Raw genomic sequence first — 19,210 nt, 5'->3', positions numbered from 1 at the left:
TATAATATACAAGGGCAGTGATTTGAGTGCTGAGAATTGTGCATTGTCTAAACATTTGATTGGAAAGTCTTTGTTGTTAAGATGGATACAAGTGCAAAAGGCTGTTAACTTCTCACAGCAATCATTTTGGACATGATTTCTAGTTTCACAACTGTGTTGCTGTTTTAAAACATTTGCAATGCGAAAGATCCACACCACGACACTCACACAAAGCTGTTGTCACCTGTGTTCCCCTGTTTTAGAAGTGTTGTGTCCTGTCTTCCTGTGTGCTGCCTGCTCGTGATTACCTAATGTGTCTCACCTGTGCTGATTGCACCACCTGTGTCTTCCCTTGTGAGTCTTCCTTTGTCTGTCTGCTTTGTTTGCTCCCCCGTGTTGTTTCCCTGCTTGTAAGTAACATCCTTTCTCTGTGCCACTGAACCCAGAATCCTTGCTGTCTGCATTTGGGTCCTGTTATTCCCTGACACCCTGACAGAAGTTTTTATTTGCATCAGTTTTTTTTCTCACTATGACTTGAATGTTTGACAGTAGAATTGACATTAGACTGGACAGAAAACATTTCAGAGGCAATGTCACTGAAAACATTGGAATATCATGGAAATAATGCTACATGTTTCCAGGGATATAAATGTGTTTAATTGGTGCAGTAAAAAAATAAATAATAATAATTTAGTTGAAAAGTAGATATGGATAGAATTCACCATATTTAGATTAACAGAGCAAATTTCAGACATGTGCAAATTACTTGAGAAAGACTTGGGAGATCAGTGAATAAAAGTAAATAGGTCTAAAAAGAAACGTTATCAGACAGTAGCCTATGATTAAAAATACTAAAGAGCAACTGCTTCAAATTAAAAGTCTCTCAGCAGGTCCTTTAATCAATCAAAATTTTGTGCATTCTCGCGGTTTTTGACGAGGTTTTGGGCTGGAAAATATCTCTGCCATCTGGCAACACTAGTGGCATACAGCTTCTCAGCTTTTCTGGTGAATAGAAACTGAACTTCACTGGAAAACGTAACTGTGAGGGAAAGGCGGGAATCGGGATTAATTATTTTGTCCTTGCTAAAATCAACCTTTACAGTCTATGGATCAACCCTGACAGACCATTAGACCTTTCAGCTCAAACAGTGTCTGCTGATCTTCGGTCAGGTAAGTTAAGTCGTTTTCACCTCCAACGGGTTTTAGTTCTGTAAAAACCATAGACTGGTAAAACACATCAAGGTTAGTCATTTTCTACACAGTAACGTGTTAAGTCTTAGCTATTCAGTTAAATAAATTCAAACTGTCCTAATTTCAAACATTTCTAACTGCAGCAGGACCACCGCTCAATCCTGTCACGTTACTGGAAACCAAAACCGTCCAAAAGAAAAGAAAGGGCTTCCTCATCTGTGCAATATTTCATTTTAATGTGAGCTTAGGTCTAGCAGAATTAACTGTCAAACTAAAAAGTAACTTTATTAAATATCAATAATACTCTGCTGTTGTCTAAGGCTTCTTTTGGCTATGCTAGCTACCTCGGTTATGAATACAAAATTGGTGTTTTTGTTTTTGTTTTTTGGCTTCTTTTTGCAATGCCTGCTAACTCGGTTTTTTTTTGGGGGGGGTCTTGTGTCCATTTTGTGTCTTAGGAATATGATTTGTGCTAACATGTGTAAAATGTTATGACTAAAATGTACCTTATATATTAAAAATTGCTGCTCCTGTAACGTTGATCTTGTGCTTGGCCATATTCTGATTTCAGTTACATTGTGATTAATTGTACAATCCTTAATATTTCTAAAAACTTGAAGGAATCATTTCCCTGCTGGTATAGTTTGGTTTCACTTTCATAGGTTTCATTTCTTGCCCTAGGAACAAGAAATTCCCTGGCCTAGTGCCTGAAGGCTTCGAGTTGCAGCAGGCTGTGCTTGGTGGAGACTTCAAGCTGCAGCAGATGAAACCTGGGAATCTGCAAACTGCATCTCTATTCCTTCAGTTTTTCCAACTGTGTGTAGGAAATGGCAGCAGCATCTGTTTCTGTTGACCAAGACCAGTTTTGTTGTTCAATTTGCCTGGATGTTTTGAGGGACCCGGTGACGATCCCCTGCGGCCACAGTTATTGTCATGACTGCATTGAAGACCACTGGAACCGGCCCACGCAGAAAGGTCAGCACAACTGTCCTCAGTGCAGGCAGGTCTTTAAACCGAGACCTCCGCTGAGAGGAAACGCAGTTCTGGGCGAAGTGGTCAAAAAGTTTCAGGGAACCAGATATCAAGTTGCAGCTGAGCCCTTGGCCAAACCTGAGGTGGTGAAATGCAGTGTCTGTACGGGGAAAAAGAAGAGCAAAGCTGTCAAATCCTGCCTCGTGTGCGTGGAGTCTTACTGCGTGACTCACCTGAGAGCCCACGACGAACGCTGCCATGGAAAGGGACATAGACTGATCCCAGCTACAAATGATCTGAGAGAGGAGCACCCAATGTGTGTGGAAGAGACACATATGGGCGATGGTTTGGTCCCAGACAAGCAGACAACACCACAGGTGTGTAAAAATTCTTGATGCAGAAATGAATTCTTAATTTATCGATTAAAATTCAAATGTGTTTATAAATGACACAACTTACTGTTGAAAGATAAATCAACTAACAGTCAAGATTAGGTATTAGTGGCTTAAGTTTGTGCACCAAAGTTCAGACAGACAAGTATACAGATGGAAAATCCCCCCCTGATTTTACAAATTAACAGTCTGTAGTACAGCCATAATGTTGTTTGATCTGTGTTTTTATGGTTAGTGACTGTAGAGTCAACGAGAGGCGATGGTAGCAGCTAACAACATTGCCTGCTAGTGTATTCACATGCTACTATCAGATCTCGCAGGAGTACACACTACGGCAACCCAACAGCAGTGACCCTGAAAATGAACATTGCAAACTGCACTGGAAGACTGCACTGGCATTATCTTCAGTTTCTAATGAGGATAATAATATGAATAGAATTTAATATCTCAGTTTTCTGCTATTGTCCCTTTACATCTTTTTTTCACAGATATTATAACTTATCATTTGTCACAGATGAATAAAATGAAGAGTGATGCTAAACAAAATCTCCTGATGTCTGTTTCAGATGGGTGCAATATTCAGCCTGCTTGAGCAACACCGACTGGAGTCCTACCACAAGCAGTTTGTTCAGTTGGGTGTTAAAGATGAAAGAGATTTCCTGGATGGCATCACAGATGAAGATTTAAGCAACTTAGGTTAGATTATTAACTAATAACTTACCGGTATCTGACTTGAACTTACCGGTAAATAGTACTGTCCCATATTATAAACTGCTACTGTACCAGACAAAATGTCACTACCCAATGGAAAATTGGATACAATAAAATTATACTAAGTTCATAATTTAAAGTCTTTTTAGTTTTAGAAGTGTCACACTGTTGAAGTTTCGATAGGCTATAAGGATGAGGAAAATATATAAATAAAATATTTCAAATTAATTTTGCTTCATATATCCATTTTTGCAGGTTTAAGTCATGTGGAAAAGAACCGTTTTTCTGCCATGAAAAACTCCATTCAAACACTGAAAGATCCAGCGCAACAAGTTCAAACTGTTCAACCTGTGCAAAAATCAGTGGAGGCGTTCTCTCTGCAGTACACATACCCCAAATGTCCTCAACCTAAATATATTAAAGGTAAAAGGAACACAACTTATCATGCATTTTAACAATTATTTTGTCCATTCTATTGACTTGTATACAGCCTAAGAGCAGCTTACCCTTAAGTACTGAGGGTAATGACTAGGGAAACATGTAAGAGTTGTGCCAAACTGTGTGCTGAAATATCCCACTCTTTGCATAATTGTAGCTGAAATGAAATTTGAAATGCTTTCTGAAATTTTTCATTTACAGATTTGGATCAAGCGCAGAACACAGTTGAAGATCTGATGTTAAGGATCTGTCATCTTGAAAACGTTGGCAGCGCCACAGGAGTCTGTCTCTACACAATAGATGGGATGCCCCTGTCAGATGATCCTTTCTTCAACACATGTGAGAAGACTTTTTTTGCAATTAAAACCATAAAGGATTGTCTTAACTTAACTACATTTTAGCAGTTGAAAAACTTTCCTGTTAGTATTTGGTACATATATTTATATTCTTCAGGATGAAACAAGTAAGTGCAGTCCAGATACAAATACACTGTATATTTTACAGAAAAAAAACATAATTCTGCATGTGCGGCGTTACAGTATTGCACATTGTAGTCTGTAAGGGTGGACTGTGGACTTAGTTTCCAGTTTATTATGCACATGTAAGTAAAACTAGTAATGCAGCCTATCCTTTGTTGTTGCTTTTGGGTTTTTATTTTTTTTATTTTTTTTAATCTAATGTAACTTTCATTTTCTCTTCATACAGGGTCTCTGAAAGAAAGGCACATTGAAAGTGGAGCTGTGATCTATGTCATATTCACACCGAAGGAAAACCTGGAATATGCTCCTCAAATACCAAAGCAAGAGTTTGATGAAACCTTTGGAGAGGATGTCATTCGGTGCCACATTATGCTCAGGGTACGTCTTAACAACTATGATAATTGTGATTCAAGTAGTGATATTAGCTCCTGATAAATGGATATTTTCTGACATATGGCTGTGATGTAGTAATATACAATTAGAGGGAAACATTTAATGGGAAAGCACAAGTCAACCTAAAGATCAATTTAGCTTGCATGCTCCCCTCTTTAGGGGTGGGACGCTTCAGCCGCTCCATGCATGTGTAGGAAAACCTATTGTTTTTAATTAAGATTTGATAATGAATATGTTTTTGTTTCATATGATTCAGTCAGAATTTTGTTAACACAAGCTGTTTTTAACATTGTAGTTTATGAATCACACCACTGCCTTGTTTTGTCAACATGTATAGTACAAAAGTCAAATCCTTATTGTATGTTTTATTCACTTTAGGGAGACTATGAACTGATGGTCAACTTACAACATGACTCTATTAACAGTCTGAAACTCAAGTTGACCAATGCAAGTGGAATCCCAGCAAATGTCCTTCATTACAGGTAATTTAGAGCCATCACAATAAGAAATGATGTTACGGATGGAGACCCTGTTTGTCAGCAGTTTTATTTATTCATCTTGTACCAAGTGCTCAAGCAGTATCCTTGTTCTTTGGTGTTGTTATAACTGCAGAGGTGGACACAGTCCTGGTGACAAATTACAAAGCTGCGGCGTCTCTGCGGGTTCAACAGTTGCCTTCTCTTTGTCAACGTTTTGTGCCGAGGCTTCGTACGCCAGGACTTTCTTCATTCATGACGTTGTGCCTTCAGTTCAACAGACTCAGAAAGGAATCAGTGTGTTCCTGTCCTCACTATATGCTGTTGTAAGCAGTTTATATAGTATACTTTGATCTGTATTATTTGCTTTACTTATCAGTCACACTATATTGCAATTGACAAGCTGGCTTTTTTTTCCTCAAAGAAAAGTCACCATCCCAGTGAAGTACAAAATAAATTGGTTGCCTACATAAGGGAACTGACTGGATGCAACCCTCTGGCCCAAGGTTTGCATCAGTTATTCTGCAGGAACGAAAAGATGACAAAGAACCAGAAGGTAAACAATAGGACGTCATGTAATTTTACTTTTTTTCTGAGTCTAATTACTGCACTACAGTTTGGTTATTTATGTAGCCATGTGCTATGTATTGGTTGAGAATGATATTATGACACAACTTATTTACATTTATGCAACTCTACTCTTGCTAGTTATAAAGTCAGTAAGTGGGTAAAAGTTTTTTGTAATTGAAATGTCTTTTTTCATCATTTCTTGTTCGTGACTTTGTTGTAGATTGCAGTTGTGGAAGGCCTGTACGTGCTCTTCAGAGAGCTTTTGCCCCAACTTGGATCTGCACGAGGAGATACAGTCATCAAGGACCTGAATGTCTTTGAGAATTCATTGTACTGCTGGGCATATCTCATTTCAAAAGCAAAGGTATGGTGGTGACACTGAGGCTGGACTGAAACAACTGAAAAGTATTCGTACCGAATATACTTAGAGATTGATTGATTGATTGATTGATTGATTGATTGATTGATTGATTGATTGATTGATTGATTGATTGATTGATTGATTGATTGATTGATTGATTGATTCTTTGAATGACCACACAGCCAGGCTGGTGGAATTTGCTTCCAGTACAGCTCATTGGTATAGGTTCCAAACACAATATAGACAAACATACAATTAATTCAATTCAATTCAATTCAATTCAAAAAACTTTATTCATCCCCAAGGGGCAATTAAAAAGCACGCTGAGCCGTTCAAGTAAGCACGCCTGCCGGTCAACCGCATGAGCAGCGACCCGGAACAACTCATGTAGGGCCATCCGTCTTATTTTTTTCTCCCTCTTAATTTCTGATTCGTCTTGTCTGACAGAAATTCTCTCAGACTCATGAGGACTATGCACCGATCGCTCTCACAGCTGAAGATAGCACACGTTTCTGTGAACCAGTCAGAGTACCAGGAGTACCAGGTGCCTTTGAACGAGCGTACGTTCTCCAGAACATCAGAGGTAAGACTAAAGTTTCTGTGGGTGAAATAAAACAAGTCTTAAAATATATTTATGTTGTTTATATATTTTTATCTCTTTAGCTTTGGGTTCAGTATTGTATGGTTTAACCACACCTGTGCTACATTTAACAATGATACAAAGCATTTCAGAGGTGTGGTTGCACTGACTTCTATCCACCTTATTCCTAGCCCCCATGATGCTTTGCGGGAATTATGGGCGCAGCTTCCAGTGCGAACCGGAAGTAGCGTTTGTTTACATGCTAACAGTACGCGCTAATCCACTTTCTGCGAGCGTTAGAGACATAAAACACCACCTTTTACAACTCAAACGAGACAATATCATAATACCGCTGCCTACTAATACTGTGAGGTGTGAGGACGACTTAAAGTGGCCAAAGATAAAAAGATAACGTACAGTAGCATATTTAGCTACTTGTTAACTTGTTGCTTCAGTTGTTGAGGCAACGTGCTATCTGCTAGCTCTGGAAAGTTGCCTCATATAAATTGGAATAATTTTATTTTAAAACACATTCCTCTTTTATAAAGAAATGCATATGTGTGTGGGGGGGTCTCTCTCTCACTCACCTCTTTACTGTCTGCTCAGGGATTGTGTGTGTGTGTGTGTGGTGGTGGTGGTGGTGGTGGTGGGGGGGGGGTATTTTACTGTAGGTTCTCACCATGGATCTATTATAAGACCACACACAGACACATCCGAGTGTCCAACCAACAAAGTTGTAGTAAAAAAAAATCCATTTAGTTTATTTTAATCATAAAGACCTATACTTTTGATACAGAGGGGTGTGTCAGTGTACACAACATTTACACGGAATGAAACAGTAAACATAAAATTGCGTGTATCATTTAGGGATATAAAAACCCCTAAATGATACACGCAATTTTTTATACATATGGTCTTATAGATTCGGGGTCTAGATATTTATGTACATATGCAAATCAGCGGGTGACACCAAACAACGTCTGCCCAAGCAAGTCACAGCTGAGGGGACGACCGCGCGTGTGCGTGTGTGCGCATAGCGTGTGTTGCCCCTTCTCCACTACACAATTACAGCTCAGCTCTACTCGACTTGGTTTAGGTTCTTTTAATCACAATCATAGTTTGTCATATTAAAGCGGGTTCGTCAGCACCGCGGAACAGCACCGGAGCTGATCGCTGTCTCTCTAATCAATGAGCATTTCCCACCGACTCTCTTTTTTCTCTCCTTTCGTCAGCTCCAAACTCACTCTTCTGCACCGCGATTACGAACCGCAGCGTGGCTTCAAACACAGCTGTTATTTAACTCATGTGTCAGAATAACAATAATCTCGAGGGGGGGCTGTTACATTCATTACAATGCATTTCTCCTCTGTGACGGGCGGCGCGCCCCCTCACTCCCGTCACAACACACACACACGCCCAGTGACTGCCTCTCTCCCGGTTCAGCCCCGTCCACTTCTCGGTCTCCTGCCCACATTACGTTGTACGAGCGGACCTGTTGGTCCGAGTGGCCCTGTTGGTCCGAGTGGCCGCGGTCCAAGCGGACCTGTTGGTCTGACTCGTCCAACACAGTCCAGTCCTCCACCCGCAGTCCACCGAAAGCTGCAGACGGGTCAACCAAACAGCGCTACTCCCTCTCTTCACTCGAGCTGATTTTTTAATTACGAGGCTCACCACCATGGATCAATAACCGATCTATTATCACCACATGAATTGCCTCATCTACCGAATTAACTAAGAAAACAGAAAACAATGTGAAAACTTTCAAATAAACCGCTAACTGCAATGAAGACCGCTAGCAACCACTGCTGTTAGCCAATGGCTCACCGCTACTTCCGGTGCTGACCGGAAGTTCCACCCATAACCGTTTCTACAGTAACGACCCCAGGAATAAGGTGGATAGGAAATTCATGGAACTTAATTCAGAAACCTTTTTTTGTGTGTTAGTGTGTGAGAAAATAAAATTCATCTTTGTCAGTTAAATAAATATTGAGAAGAATGGACGTGTGCTAATTTGAACCAAGTGTAGTTAAGTATCTGCAGCTCTTCATCTCATCACTTCACTATACTTGTTCTGCATCCACCCTGGTAGTTGATTGTTTAGCATGAATAGCCTGTGTCTTTGTTCAGATGGAGTCAAAATTCCAAACTGCACAGAGGAGATTTTGCGAGAGACCTCGTTACAGAGAGCCACTGACATTGAGAAAGTCTTGCTCAGCTTGCCTCCAACATTCACAACGTATCCTCTCTGGATTCATCACGACGAGACGACCGGTCAGAAGTAGGTACCATTTTAACTTTTTTATTTCATTTTCATTTAACGTTTGGAAACATTATTTTAGTCAATCAATTCTCCCCTTTAAAAATACCAACTTGTGTTGTATTTTTATATTGTTGGAAAGCCTGATTAGTCACCTTTACAATGAGGTACAAGTTACATCTGGTAAGGATCGTGGAATGAGCAAACATGTGGGTAGCGCCCCAAAAAAATGTGCCAAAATCCCCTGAAATATTCTCCTGTTCTCCTGACAAAAAAACAACAGCACATACTGACCATTTTTACACTATTCATGTGACACTGTCAGGGACCTCAGTAGCGTGTGGAAGATCCATATACGGCCACAACAGCTTGACACCTCCTCCTCATGCTGGTCACCAGCCTGGTCATATTTTGCTGTGGGATGGCATCCCATTCCTCAACTGGGAGTTGTTGAAGGTCAACCAGTGTGGTTGTGTTGGTCACCAAGCTGATCCCACAAGTGTTCAGTTGGGTTGAGGTCTGGACTCATAGCAGGCCACTCCAATTTTTACACTCCCCCATTCCTGAGGTACTCTGTGGGGGGAGAGTGTCATCCTGAAAGATGGAGCTAGGTCCCAGATCCTGGAGATCTCGGATGGCCACTGACTCCAGAATTTCATTCTGATGTCTAACTGCATTGCCTTCAACAGCCGCGTTTCCACTCGGAGTTCCTGGTGAAAGGAGGGGGTAGGAACTTCTACAGGAACCGTCCTCTCACTTGGCCCTCTCGGTGGCCGTGTCTCCACTGCAGACAGGACCCACCGGGCTCTTATGGCGACGTGCGACAGTTTCGATCATTGCGAGGTCGTTATGCAGCGCTTTTTAAAATTTTTTTTTACTGCTCTTCTTCTTCTTGTTGTTTTCTGCTGTCTGTTGTTGTTGTTTTTTTTTCTTTTCTGCAGTCTCGATTGTCACGTAATCCCGCGATTGCGTATTTTTTCTTATATTTTTTTCTTTTTCTTTTTTACCAGGCCTACTGCTACTCTCGTCTTTTACTGAGTTATTCTCTCTTTTTTCCGGCCGTTTTTAGTAACGTTGGGTTTAAAAATGCAGCTTATTTCAGGGCTTTCTCTTAGCGTCACATCCTGCTTTGAGTAAATCTCAAGCCCCACCGGGACTTCTTCAGGGCCGATCTGAGTACATACCCCCAGGCAGGGACTCCGTTCGGCCCCATAAAGATTCCTGTAAATGGCCCTGTGGGGGAGGTTCCTGCAGTGGAGACACGCACCAACGGGGCTGGCCCCGTAAAATTACCCCAAAGTTCCTGCAGTGGAAACGCGCCTAATGATGAGAAGTTCTGTTTTGGGGATTTTGGCACATTTTTGGGTGGCACTTCCCACACGTTAAACTGTGTTTGTTTGTTTGTTTGTTTTTTAGACATGTTTAGCTTTTAGACATGTTTAGCTGTGTTGCTCATTCCACAATTGCACAATTCTGACAAGTTGTCCCTGGTTGTAAAGGTGACTAATCAGGCTTTCCAACAAATTAAAGGGGAGAAATGATTGACTCAAATAACGTTTGCGAACTTTTTTTGAGGAATTTAGTAGAGTTGCATAAGGTTTACACTTATCAGGATTATGCTCAAGCGATAATTGCCTGTAACCTAAAATATTAAATGACAGCTTCCAGGTCAACATCCAGAGTACCTTTGGATGTATGGTTGAAGAACTGAAATCTTTCCCTCTTCTCAATGTGACCCCACCTCTACATCTGAAGAGTCTGGGAGAAACAGAGGGTCGCCTTGTTCTGCTGAGTGAAGGTAGCCAATCCAATCATATTCAGGACAATTCCTCTGTGTGCACATACAGTAATGTTTTAAAATGCATTGTTATGGGTTCATGCTCTGACGGCTTCTTTTGTGTGTGTGAATTTCTCTTTTTTAGACAACCTTGGCGTTTATCTGCATAAAGGCAAAGGATCCGCAGATATGATCCATGTGCACGATTGTCTGGATGGGAAAGTTAAAGTAGAGGATGTGAATGTGCTGGCAGCCAAGTGAGTGCCTTGACCTTAAAGGGATATTCCGGCGTAAGTTTAACCCATGGTCCAATGCACCGTGACACAGAGTTAGACCCCCCCTCGAGAGATGAAGTCTGTTAACCGCTAGCTTCTCTAGTTGTAGCAACTTTAGCAATGACCGCACCATATCAAACAGCGCAGTATATTGATCCACGCACAACCGATCAAAAAGCCACTCATAGCCACAAATAATGCTCAGAACAGCACCAAACGTCATCAACAGTACAAACAGGGTCCCAGCACATCAAACATCTGTTAGCTTAGCCTGGTTTCTAAGAAGAGACGAAAACAACTCACCCACTCTCCTCCAGTTGTACGTTATGCAGCAACACGTCCGAGGCCGACTGGCAGCACAAACATCTGGTTTCAGTGGCCACTAGCAGGCAGTGACCACACTGACCACACTTGATCCCCCCAGGTCCAGCACATAGTCTCCACCGCAGCTCTCCCTCTTTCACTTTTCTCCTTCATTTCCTTCATCTTGTCTTCAGTAAACTCGGTCTCAAACTGATAGTGGCGCCCATCGAAATTAAACCAGTTGTCTTTGTTCTCAAACTCCATAAACTCAGCCATGGTTACAGGTAGTCCGCTGGCGTGGAGGCGATTACCGAGTAGAGTCCCGCAGCTCAAGGATGAAAATGTGTGTGTATTACTCCATATAATGCAGCCAAAGTTCCTATGTAGCTTGCCTATCAGTTTATAAAAGTTATTATCAAGTGTTCATAGGGAAATGAACAGAATTGGGCATTTCTAACTTTAGATATTTGTGGGAGAGAATCACGTAAACAAGCGCAAGATTAGACGCGACTTTACACGTGAGATCAGGACGACGTTCGTTCCCGGAAGAGACTGCCTGTAACATAGTGAAGCAGACACATGGATCTATTGAGCAGACATCACAGAAGGGACAACACGGCTGAATTTATGGAGGAGTTTGAGAACAAAGAAAACTGGTTTCATTTCGATGGCCGCCACTATCAGTTTGAGACCAAGTTCACCGAAGACGAGCTGAAGGAAATGGAGGCGAAAAGTCAAAGAGGGAGAGCTACGATGGAGTCTATGTGCTAGACCTGGGGGAATCAAGTGGTCAGTGTGGTCACTGCCTGCCAGTGGCCGCTGAGACTGAGTATTTGTGCTGCCAGTCGGACAGTCCGACGTGTGTTGTCAGTGCCTGGACTCTATGCTGGACACGGAAAGTTGCTGCATAGTGTATAACTGGAGGAGAGTGGGTGAGTTGTTTTCGTCTCTTTTCAATAGAAACCAGGCAAAGCTAACGGATGTTTGATGCCTTTTATTATGTGCTGGGACCCTGTTTGTACTGTTGATGACGTTTGGTGCTGTTCTGAGCATTATTTGTGGCTATGAGTGGCTTTTTGATCGGTTGCGCGTGGATCAATATACTGCGCTGTTTGTTATGGTGCGGTCATTGCTAAAGTTGCTACAACTAGAGAAACTAGCGGTTAGCAGACTTCATCTCTCAAGGGGGGGGTCTAACTCGGTGTCATGGTGCATTGGACCATGGGTTGATGTTTTTGGGTTGTCCATCTATTTTGCTGATCAGTGGTCAAGGTCACAGTGGCCTCTCTATTTTGCATACAGTCCACATGACACAATGTTGCTGTTTTTTTTCCCCTTGCTGATTGGGTATATAAAATTGTGCAGTAAACAAAACATATTACATTACATCTCATAACGCTGTATCTATTTGTTTGTCTTAATATTCAAATGCAGGACTGGCGACCATCGAGATGGCCAATCACTTGTCACAACCAGGACTCCAAAGGAGGCCATACTGGTAACATCTCTCTCCTTGCTAGGTCTTAACAATTCAAAAAATATATATGATATTTTATCTATGGCTTTAAGTTTCACTGTTATTTAAGGACAAAATATGGTCATTATTATTTGTTATGACTTTTCATTAGGTCCTGATAGACACAAGTTGGTCCATGGAAGAGGAGTGCTACAGAAATGCAGGAATAAAGAAAGTTGACGCCGTTAAGGAGCTCTTTGACAACTTTGCATCGAGAAGCATGGCTTATGATTTCCATCATATCATTGGTCTCGTAAAGTTCGATTCCATGGTGAAAACCCTTCATACTTTTACTGAAAATCTGGAAAAGTTCAAGGCAAGTGTTCATACCCCCGTCCAGCTTGACGTCCTATTCTTAATGTTGCAATCTACTTAAATGGAAAATGTTTTTTATTTTTAGGAGCACATGCGCAACCTTGAGCCAAATGGATGTACTCTGCTGTATGATGCGCTACAACACGGCGCGATAGAGTTAGACAAGGTCAAGACGACGTTTCCAGAATGTCGACTTCGCATCATGTGTCTTACTGATGGAAATGATTTTGGGTAAATTTCCAACTTTGTACTGTTGTGCTGTGCTACCACCTGTTGATATTATAACTACAAAGATATGCATAAATTGCTTATGATCTACCTTGGTAAATTGATCGGAATATCAACCATCATCCCGATTTGAAGAAGTGCCATAGTTTCACCCGGTGATTTTAAGGACGGAAGTGATTTGCCCACCAGAAGCTGCCTTCATCAGCTCTTGTTAACAGACAGATTCCATTACCATGTTTTCCCATATTCCATGTTATAAACTGTTTTCTTACACACTGTTGTCTCTACACAACATCTGGGTGAGAAATCCCTCCTCTGTTGCTCACCCTGAGGTTTACCCTGTTTTTTCCCTGTTAAAGGTTGAATATGGAGAATTACCAGAATACCACCATCTATTGATCAAGATAGGCGGCCACAACAACAGAAAAATAACCCTAACCCTAATTCCTGCAGTGGTAGTCAGACCGTTGACCATTGCTAGGGATGCCATTCTGATCAGAAGACACAGAGGAGAAGAACTATGCAGGATATTTATGTTTCATTTTTACCTTCATTAAACAGCTTCCGACTAATTGATGTTAGATAAATGACTTGCAACTTGTTACAGGGAGAGTGGAGGGTCCTTCCACACTGCTGCTGAAAACCAAACCTCTCAACCTGTATGATGAGAGCCTCTGACCCGGTGTCACAGCTCTCGTCTTGGTGGAAAAAAGATTAGACTATACAAATACACACATTGTAACATGACAATCCATCAATCCACCGATTGATTATTAAAAAGGCTTGGTTGAAAACAAAGGCACATGACCGGGAGGAGGCTTAGGAAAACAGCAGAGAAAGTGAGCCACAATGGCGGCTACTGGCAGGTACAATGTAAACAGGAAGTCATTATTGAACCCGTCAACATTTTTAAAATGATTTATTCAGACTAAATACAATTTTTTTTTTTTTTTAATGGAAAAGCAATACTTTTATTCTGTACCCCTCTAAACTCCCCGTGGGTGACAAAATATAGCTTTTAATAAAGATTCTCCATATTCAACCTTCAAGGGTTTACATGGGAGTTTTTCCTCAGTTGATGTTAGGGTCTAAGCAGGGCAGAGGATGTTGTTACGATGCCATGTAAAGCCTTGCCTTTATTTGGGGGTATCTGAGGTTGTAATCTGAATACTGTCATATTTCCATAGATCCTCAATGGAGCCAGTTGCAGTTACAGCCAAACTGCTCAGATCTGACATCATTGTGGATTCAGTCCTTCTTGGAAACGTGGAGAACAATATGCTGCACGGAATCAGCAATGCAACAGGTATGTGTCCATTACCGAGTTACATCATTAATCTAGCCACAAGGCTTTGTATTGGTAGATATCCTGTAAAAAGCAAATTGTAAATATCTGTATGTGTTGTTATTGACATGCTTATATTTTTGACTGTACGTTATTATGTCATTTAGACATTTATTGCATCTCCTCACCATATACCCCTGATTACCTCTAGGTGGATGCTGTTTCAAACCACAGTCAACCAAAGAGGGGTTGAAGCTCTTTGAGATCGAGACAGTTTTGTCTCTGGAGCAGAGGAAACCCAAGAAAAAACTAAACCCAGAGTCTGTCACTGAGGTCAGTTGCAGCATCTGCCATTCTGTTCATTTTACCATTTTAAACTCATGGATTGTCATTGATGTGGTCGTTGATTTTGTCCTTGTTGTTTTGTAGTGTGCCCTAGTAAACATCTTTGCTACTCATGGGTATGACAAATGTCCAGAGACGTCTTTACCAAGTCAGATAAACAACAAAGTAACAGCGACAGAGAGGTAAGAGTTCAATAGTACAAATCATCTGGATGCTAATAATTAAGTTATTGTGACCTTTGTTCATCTGTTGATAACCATCATCTGAACTTTTCAATAATTTTTCATTATAATTTATATAAATACATTTTGCAACTAACAGTATAAAACCAAAGGTAACACTTTACAATAAGGGTCCCTTAATTAACGTGAGTTAGTACATTATTAAGCATTAATATATAAACTAACGTGTTAATTAATGCTGAGTAATGCATACATATTGATAACTAATTACATTATTCAACTTTTAATTGATTAACTAACTTTGAGTAGTAAACATTAATTAACTGCTTACGACTAGGCTACATTAATTAATGTGTTTCTCAACCCTAAGTAATACATATTAATGATTGTTAATATATCTGTAAACAGTTAATTAATGCTTGATAATGTACTAACGTTAATTAAACCAAACATTCAGTTTAGTGTGATGTAGGATAAAACAGAGTGAACAACTTCAGATGGATTCATTAAGATTTGGTGGACAGGTTGCTCTTAACTCATTACAGTCATTATTAGGTCACTATCGATAAAACCAAGGTGGTTGCCGAGAGCCTAAGTGAGGGAAACAAGGAACTTTACCTGCCGGACGCGCTGTTGAACAATAAAAACTAAGCTCCAGAGGAATGCAGATTCATACATGTTTATTAAAGCTAAAAATACAAGCAGTGAAATAATCCCACAAAAACATAAAACATCCAAAACAGTGTACTTTTAATGGTCAGCAAAGTAGGACCTTCCCCCCTCACCCTCTCATTTCGTTCATTCATTCATTCATTCAGGTGAAGAACAGCTGATTTTACTACTCTGCGCTCTACCACCCCCACGTAGTCTTGCTCGCCAGACCCTCCTCCAGAGAAGAAGGGTCTGGCTGGTCCGCCTATGATTCTGCAATCAGAGAAAAAAACGCTCCGGCCGTTTGGAATTCTTTCAACCAGTCACAATCATTGTGGTCGGCGCCGTAGCAATGATGTGCTCGCAAAATATTGCCGGTTGGAAACTGGATTTGGGTCCGCGGTCTAACGACGGTTGGCAACCGCTGACGGATATGTCTTCTTCTGTTCAGTTCATGACACGGATGTATAATAGATCCATGGTTCGGTTCCTGTTGTTTGTTGATGTTTCCTTTTACCGCAATAATACCTAGCTGCAGCCACCCACTACACCCGAAGCCGCTGGTAAACACGCCCCCTCCAAACCACGCCCCCCCCCGTCCGTTATGGTTAGGTTTAGGGTTAGCGTTATGTGGGCGTGTTTTGGAGGGAGCGTGGTTTGGAGGGTTAGGGTTAGGGTTAGGGTGGCTGTGGCTGTGGCTGCGGCTGCAGCTAGACCCTTCTCCTTTACCGGGCAGACTGTGAAAGCTGCAACACGGAGGCGGGACTTCCACCGGGTGGCTCGTTCCGACCAATCAGAGGCTAATTGCAGCAACGCACTTCCGTCAGGCCAGACTACCCCCACGTGACTCCTTCCCCGGATGTGACACAAAGAATAATAGCTGGCACTTACAGTAATTCAGCAGTTATGTCATATTGTTGTAGCATCTATCGGCCAAATGTCATGATGCTGCAGGAGTTCTTGGGGTCCCTTAGGGTTGTAGCTACTGATTGTTCTCATTTTCAAATAAAATTCAGTTGTTCCTGTTTTCACCACAATTTCCTAGAACTGAAGATTGTCTGATTCATTTATTGACCAGTTGCAGACAAAAATGTGTTTGATCACAGTCCTCAGTCCTCTGCCGTCTTCTTAACGGCAAAGATTATGATAACAATCTATAATAATGATAATATTTGAAATTAGTGCTCTGAAAAAGCGGCTTCGTGAGTCAAAGGACGGGCGTTTAATGGAGAAGGACAAACGTGTCTTGGAGGAGCTGAAGAGCCTGCACTGTGACCCACATCCCTTCTTCACAGTCTTTCCATCAGAGTCAGACATCAGTAGGTGGCATTGTTCTTCTTCACCTGTTTTTACAGAATCTAGTCTCAAAAAGATTCATTTGCAAGTAAAAGTTCATGAAAACCAATATTTCTATTCTGAAGTGTAATCTTTTCATAGCAATGGTTTAAAGTTTTTGTTTGTTTATATCTTTACAGTGTTCTGGAGGATCCTCATGCAAGGTCCTCCTGACACTCCTTATGAGAAAGGAGTGTTTGAGCTGTACGTCCAGTTTGGTCCTGAATACCCAGTGGAGCCCCCACTTGTTCGCTTTGTCACCGGAGTATCCTGCCAAACTACAAACAATTTAAAAGGTCACATAGCGTTTTAAAGGTAGTGCCTGTCAGTTTGTCTGTTACCGTTTTGGTAAGTCTGGTAAGTAAGAAACGTTCTGGGGGGGGCCAGAGGCTCTGCAGAGACAGTCACCACCATACATGAGTAGAAGCAGAATTTATTTTGTATAAATCTATATGTATTTTCTTTTTTAGGAAAATCCTACAGACTCTACCTTTAAAGTTATATGATGGTAAAAGTGAACATATACATAGGTGCGTGTATACTTTTGGTGGTTACATTTTCTTAACAGTATGAAAGATTTACCACTGCAACGTCAACAGCGTGGGCCGCATCTGCCACAGCATATTTGACCGCAGCTACAACGCCCACATCACCATGAGAGAGATCTTTGATGCTGTGTACGGTCTGCTGATCATCCCTGAGCCTGACGATCCACTGGACAGGTGAGAGATGTACACGTTCATAAATGAATAATTTTGTAAATGAGTATCTGGATATGTTTTGTGTTGTTAATTTTTTTGGATTTTAAATTGTTATTTGTGGTGGAAATGTGTGTTGTCATTGACACTGTCATAATTTATTGGTGGAGCAAAAAAATGTTCGAAAATACAGTCCCCCCTTTACAAAGAAAGAGCTTTTACAGCTGTAGCATGCCTGCACCACAGAGTGAGATTAGTGGGTTTAACAGTTTCAGATAATGACACTTGTATATATGATAGCAATGCCTGCAATGTATCTTAAAATTCTTCATCAAAAACATATCGACCACCTTCTCGGTCATGTAATCTTACTTTTTTTTTCACCTCTGAAAGCATTTTGGCCGAGGAGTTCCTGACAAACCGTGAGACCTATGAACAAGAGGCCAGGAAATACACAAAGCAAACTGCAGGCCAGTCACTGGATGACATGGAGAAGGTGAATCTGGCGGATTATTATTTCTACAGAACCACTTCTACTTGCAGTTGTTACAATAACATACTCAATGTCTTGTTGTCTCTCTCTTTTATTTTGAAGAAATTGCTGGATTCTGTGCCTCAGTTTGTACCACAGCATCTTCTCTGTCCACTCTCCAAGAAGATGTTTGTTGATCCTGTGAAAACGGTGTACGGCGCCGTGTACGAACGCAAGGCCATTGAAGAACACATCAAGCAGTGAGTTGATCTACTACTGTTGACACTAATTAAACGTGAGCTGTATCGATGGCAGTTATTACTAACCCAAGAAGCCAATGTCATTTGACCTATTCAGAACTGCATAGACTCTTCCATACAGGGAGTCAAACTGCTCTTACCCCCCCAAAAATCTCATCAATCAATCTGCTGTATTGCAATGTGCTGTATCTTCACTGTTGCAGACACCAACATGACCCTATGGTTGGCCCAGGACATGACCTTGATCTCAGTGACCTGACAACAGACTGGGACATGAAGAAGATGGTGATGGATCATCGCTCTCGTCAAATTCAGTGAAACTTTGGAGAAAAACTTTTCTTTTTTATGTTTTTTTATGCTTTTCTAGTTTTATATAGATATTAACCATAGACTGTAAAAAGAAGGCTTTTTACAGTTAACTGGTTCGTTCTCTTTTATAGATCTAGTCCATCGTGTTTTATGTTCATTTAAAGTCTGTCATGTTGAAAATGCCTATGTCTGAGCAAAGGGTGCAGTAGCTCATTATTTCAGAGTTGTTTGAATTTTCTTTATTGTGTGTAACCTGTCAGTTATTATCACTGACATAGGCCTTCTCACACAGACCCGATGCAAATTGACGATTTAGGAAAAGTTGAATATGTCCACACTTATTAGTTCTTTGGAATTGGTTTACCATTCATCAAGGCTTCGGTGCTTTCATTTCTGGTTTTCAGTTAGAGGTTCAATATTTTCCCATGGTGTTTTTTCTATGCACAGTTTTGTCAACTGC

At 41.1% G+C, this 19,210-nt stretch overlaps 1 protein-coding gene across 1 annotated transcript; it reads left to right on the top strand.

Annotated features, from left to right (window-relative positions):
- The first annotated feature begins 1,108 nt into the window (after nucleotides 1–1,108).
- On the top strand, nucleotides 1,109–19,086 carry LOC146970431 (uncharacterized). Its single transcript, XM_085803998.1, has 26 exons — nucleotides 1,109–1,149; nucleotides 1,852–2,285; nucleotides 3,101–3,230; nucleotides 3,501–3,668; nucleotides 3,885–4,022; nucleotides 4,389–4,540; nucleotides 4,934–5,037; nucleotides 5,168–5,357; nucleotides 5,456–5,587; nucleotides 5,822–5,965; nucleotides 6,410–6,545; nucleotides 8,670–8,820; nucleotides 10,461–10,597; nucleotides 10,722–10,833; nucleotides 12,589–12,652; nucleotides 12,783–12,986; nucleotides 13,071–13,216; nucleotides 14,401–14,519; nucleotides 14,710–14,831; nucleotides 14,928–15,025; nucleotides 16,859–16,995; nucleotides 17,152–17,276; nucleotides 17,588–17,733; nucleotides 18,103–18,205; nucleotides 18,305–18,441; nucleotides 18,645–19,086. The coding sequence occupies exons 2-26, from the start codon at nucleotides 1,998–2,000 to the stop codon at nucleotides 18,757–18,759; spliced, it is 3,498 nt and encodes a 1,165-aa protein (XP_085660124.1). The 5' UTR covers nucleotides 1,109–1,149; nucleotides 1,852–1,997; the 3' UTR covers nucleotides 18,760–19,086.
- Nucleotides 19,087–19,210: the final 124 nt, after the last annotated feature.

Source organism: Trachurus japonicus, chromosome 17 (assembly GCF_045865225.1).
Source record: "Trachurus japonicus isolate A0001 chromosome 17, Traja_1.0".
NCBI lineage: Eukaryota > Metazoa > Chordata > Actinopteri > Carangiformes > Carangidae > Trachurus > Trachurus japonicus.
This window is presented reverse-complemented; position numbering and strand designations above follow the sequence as displayed.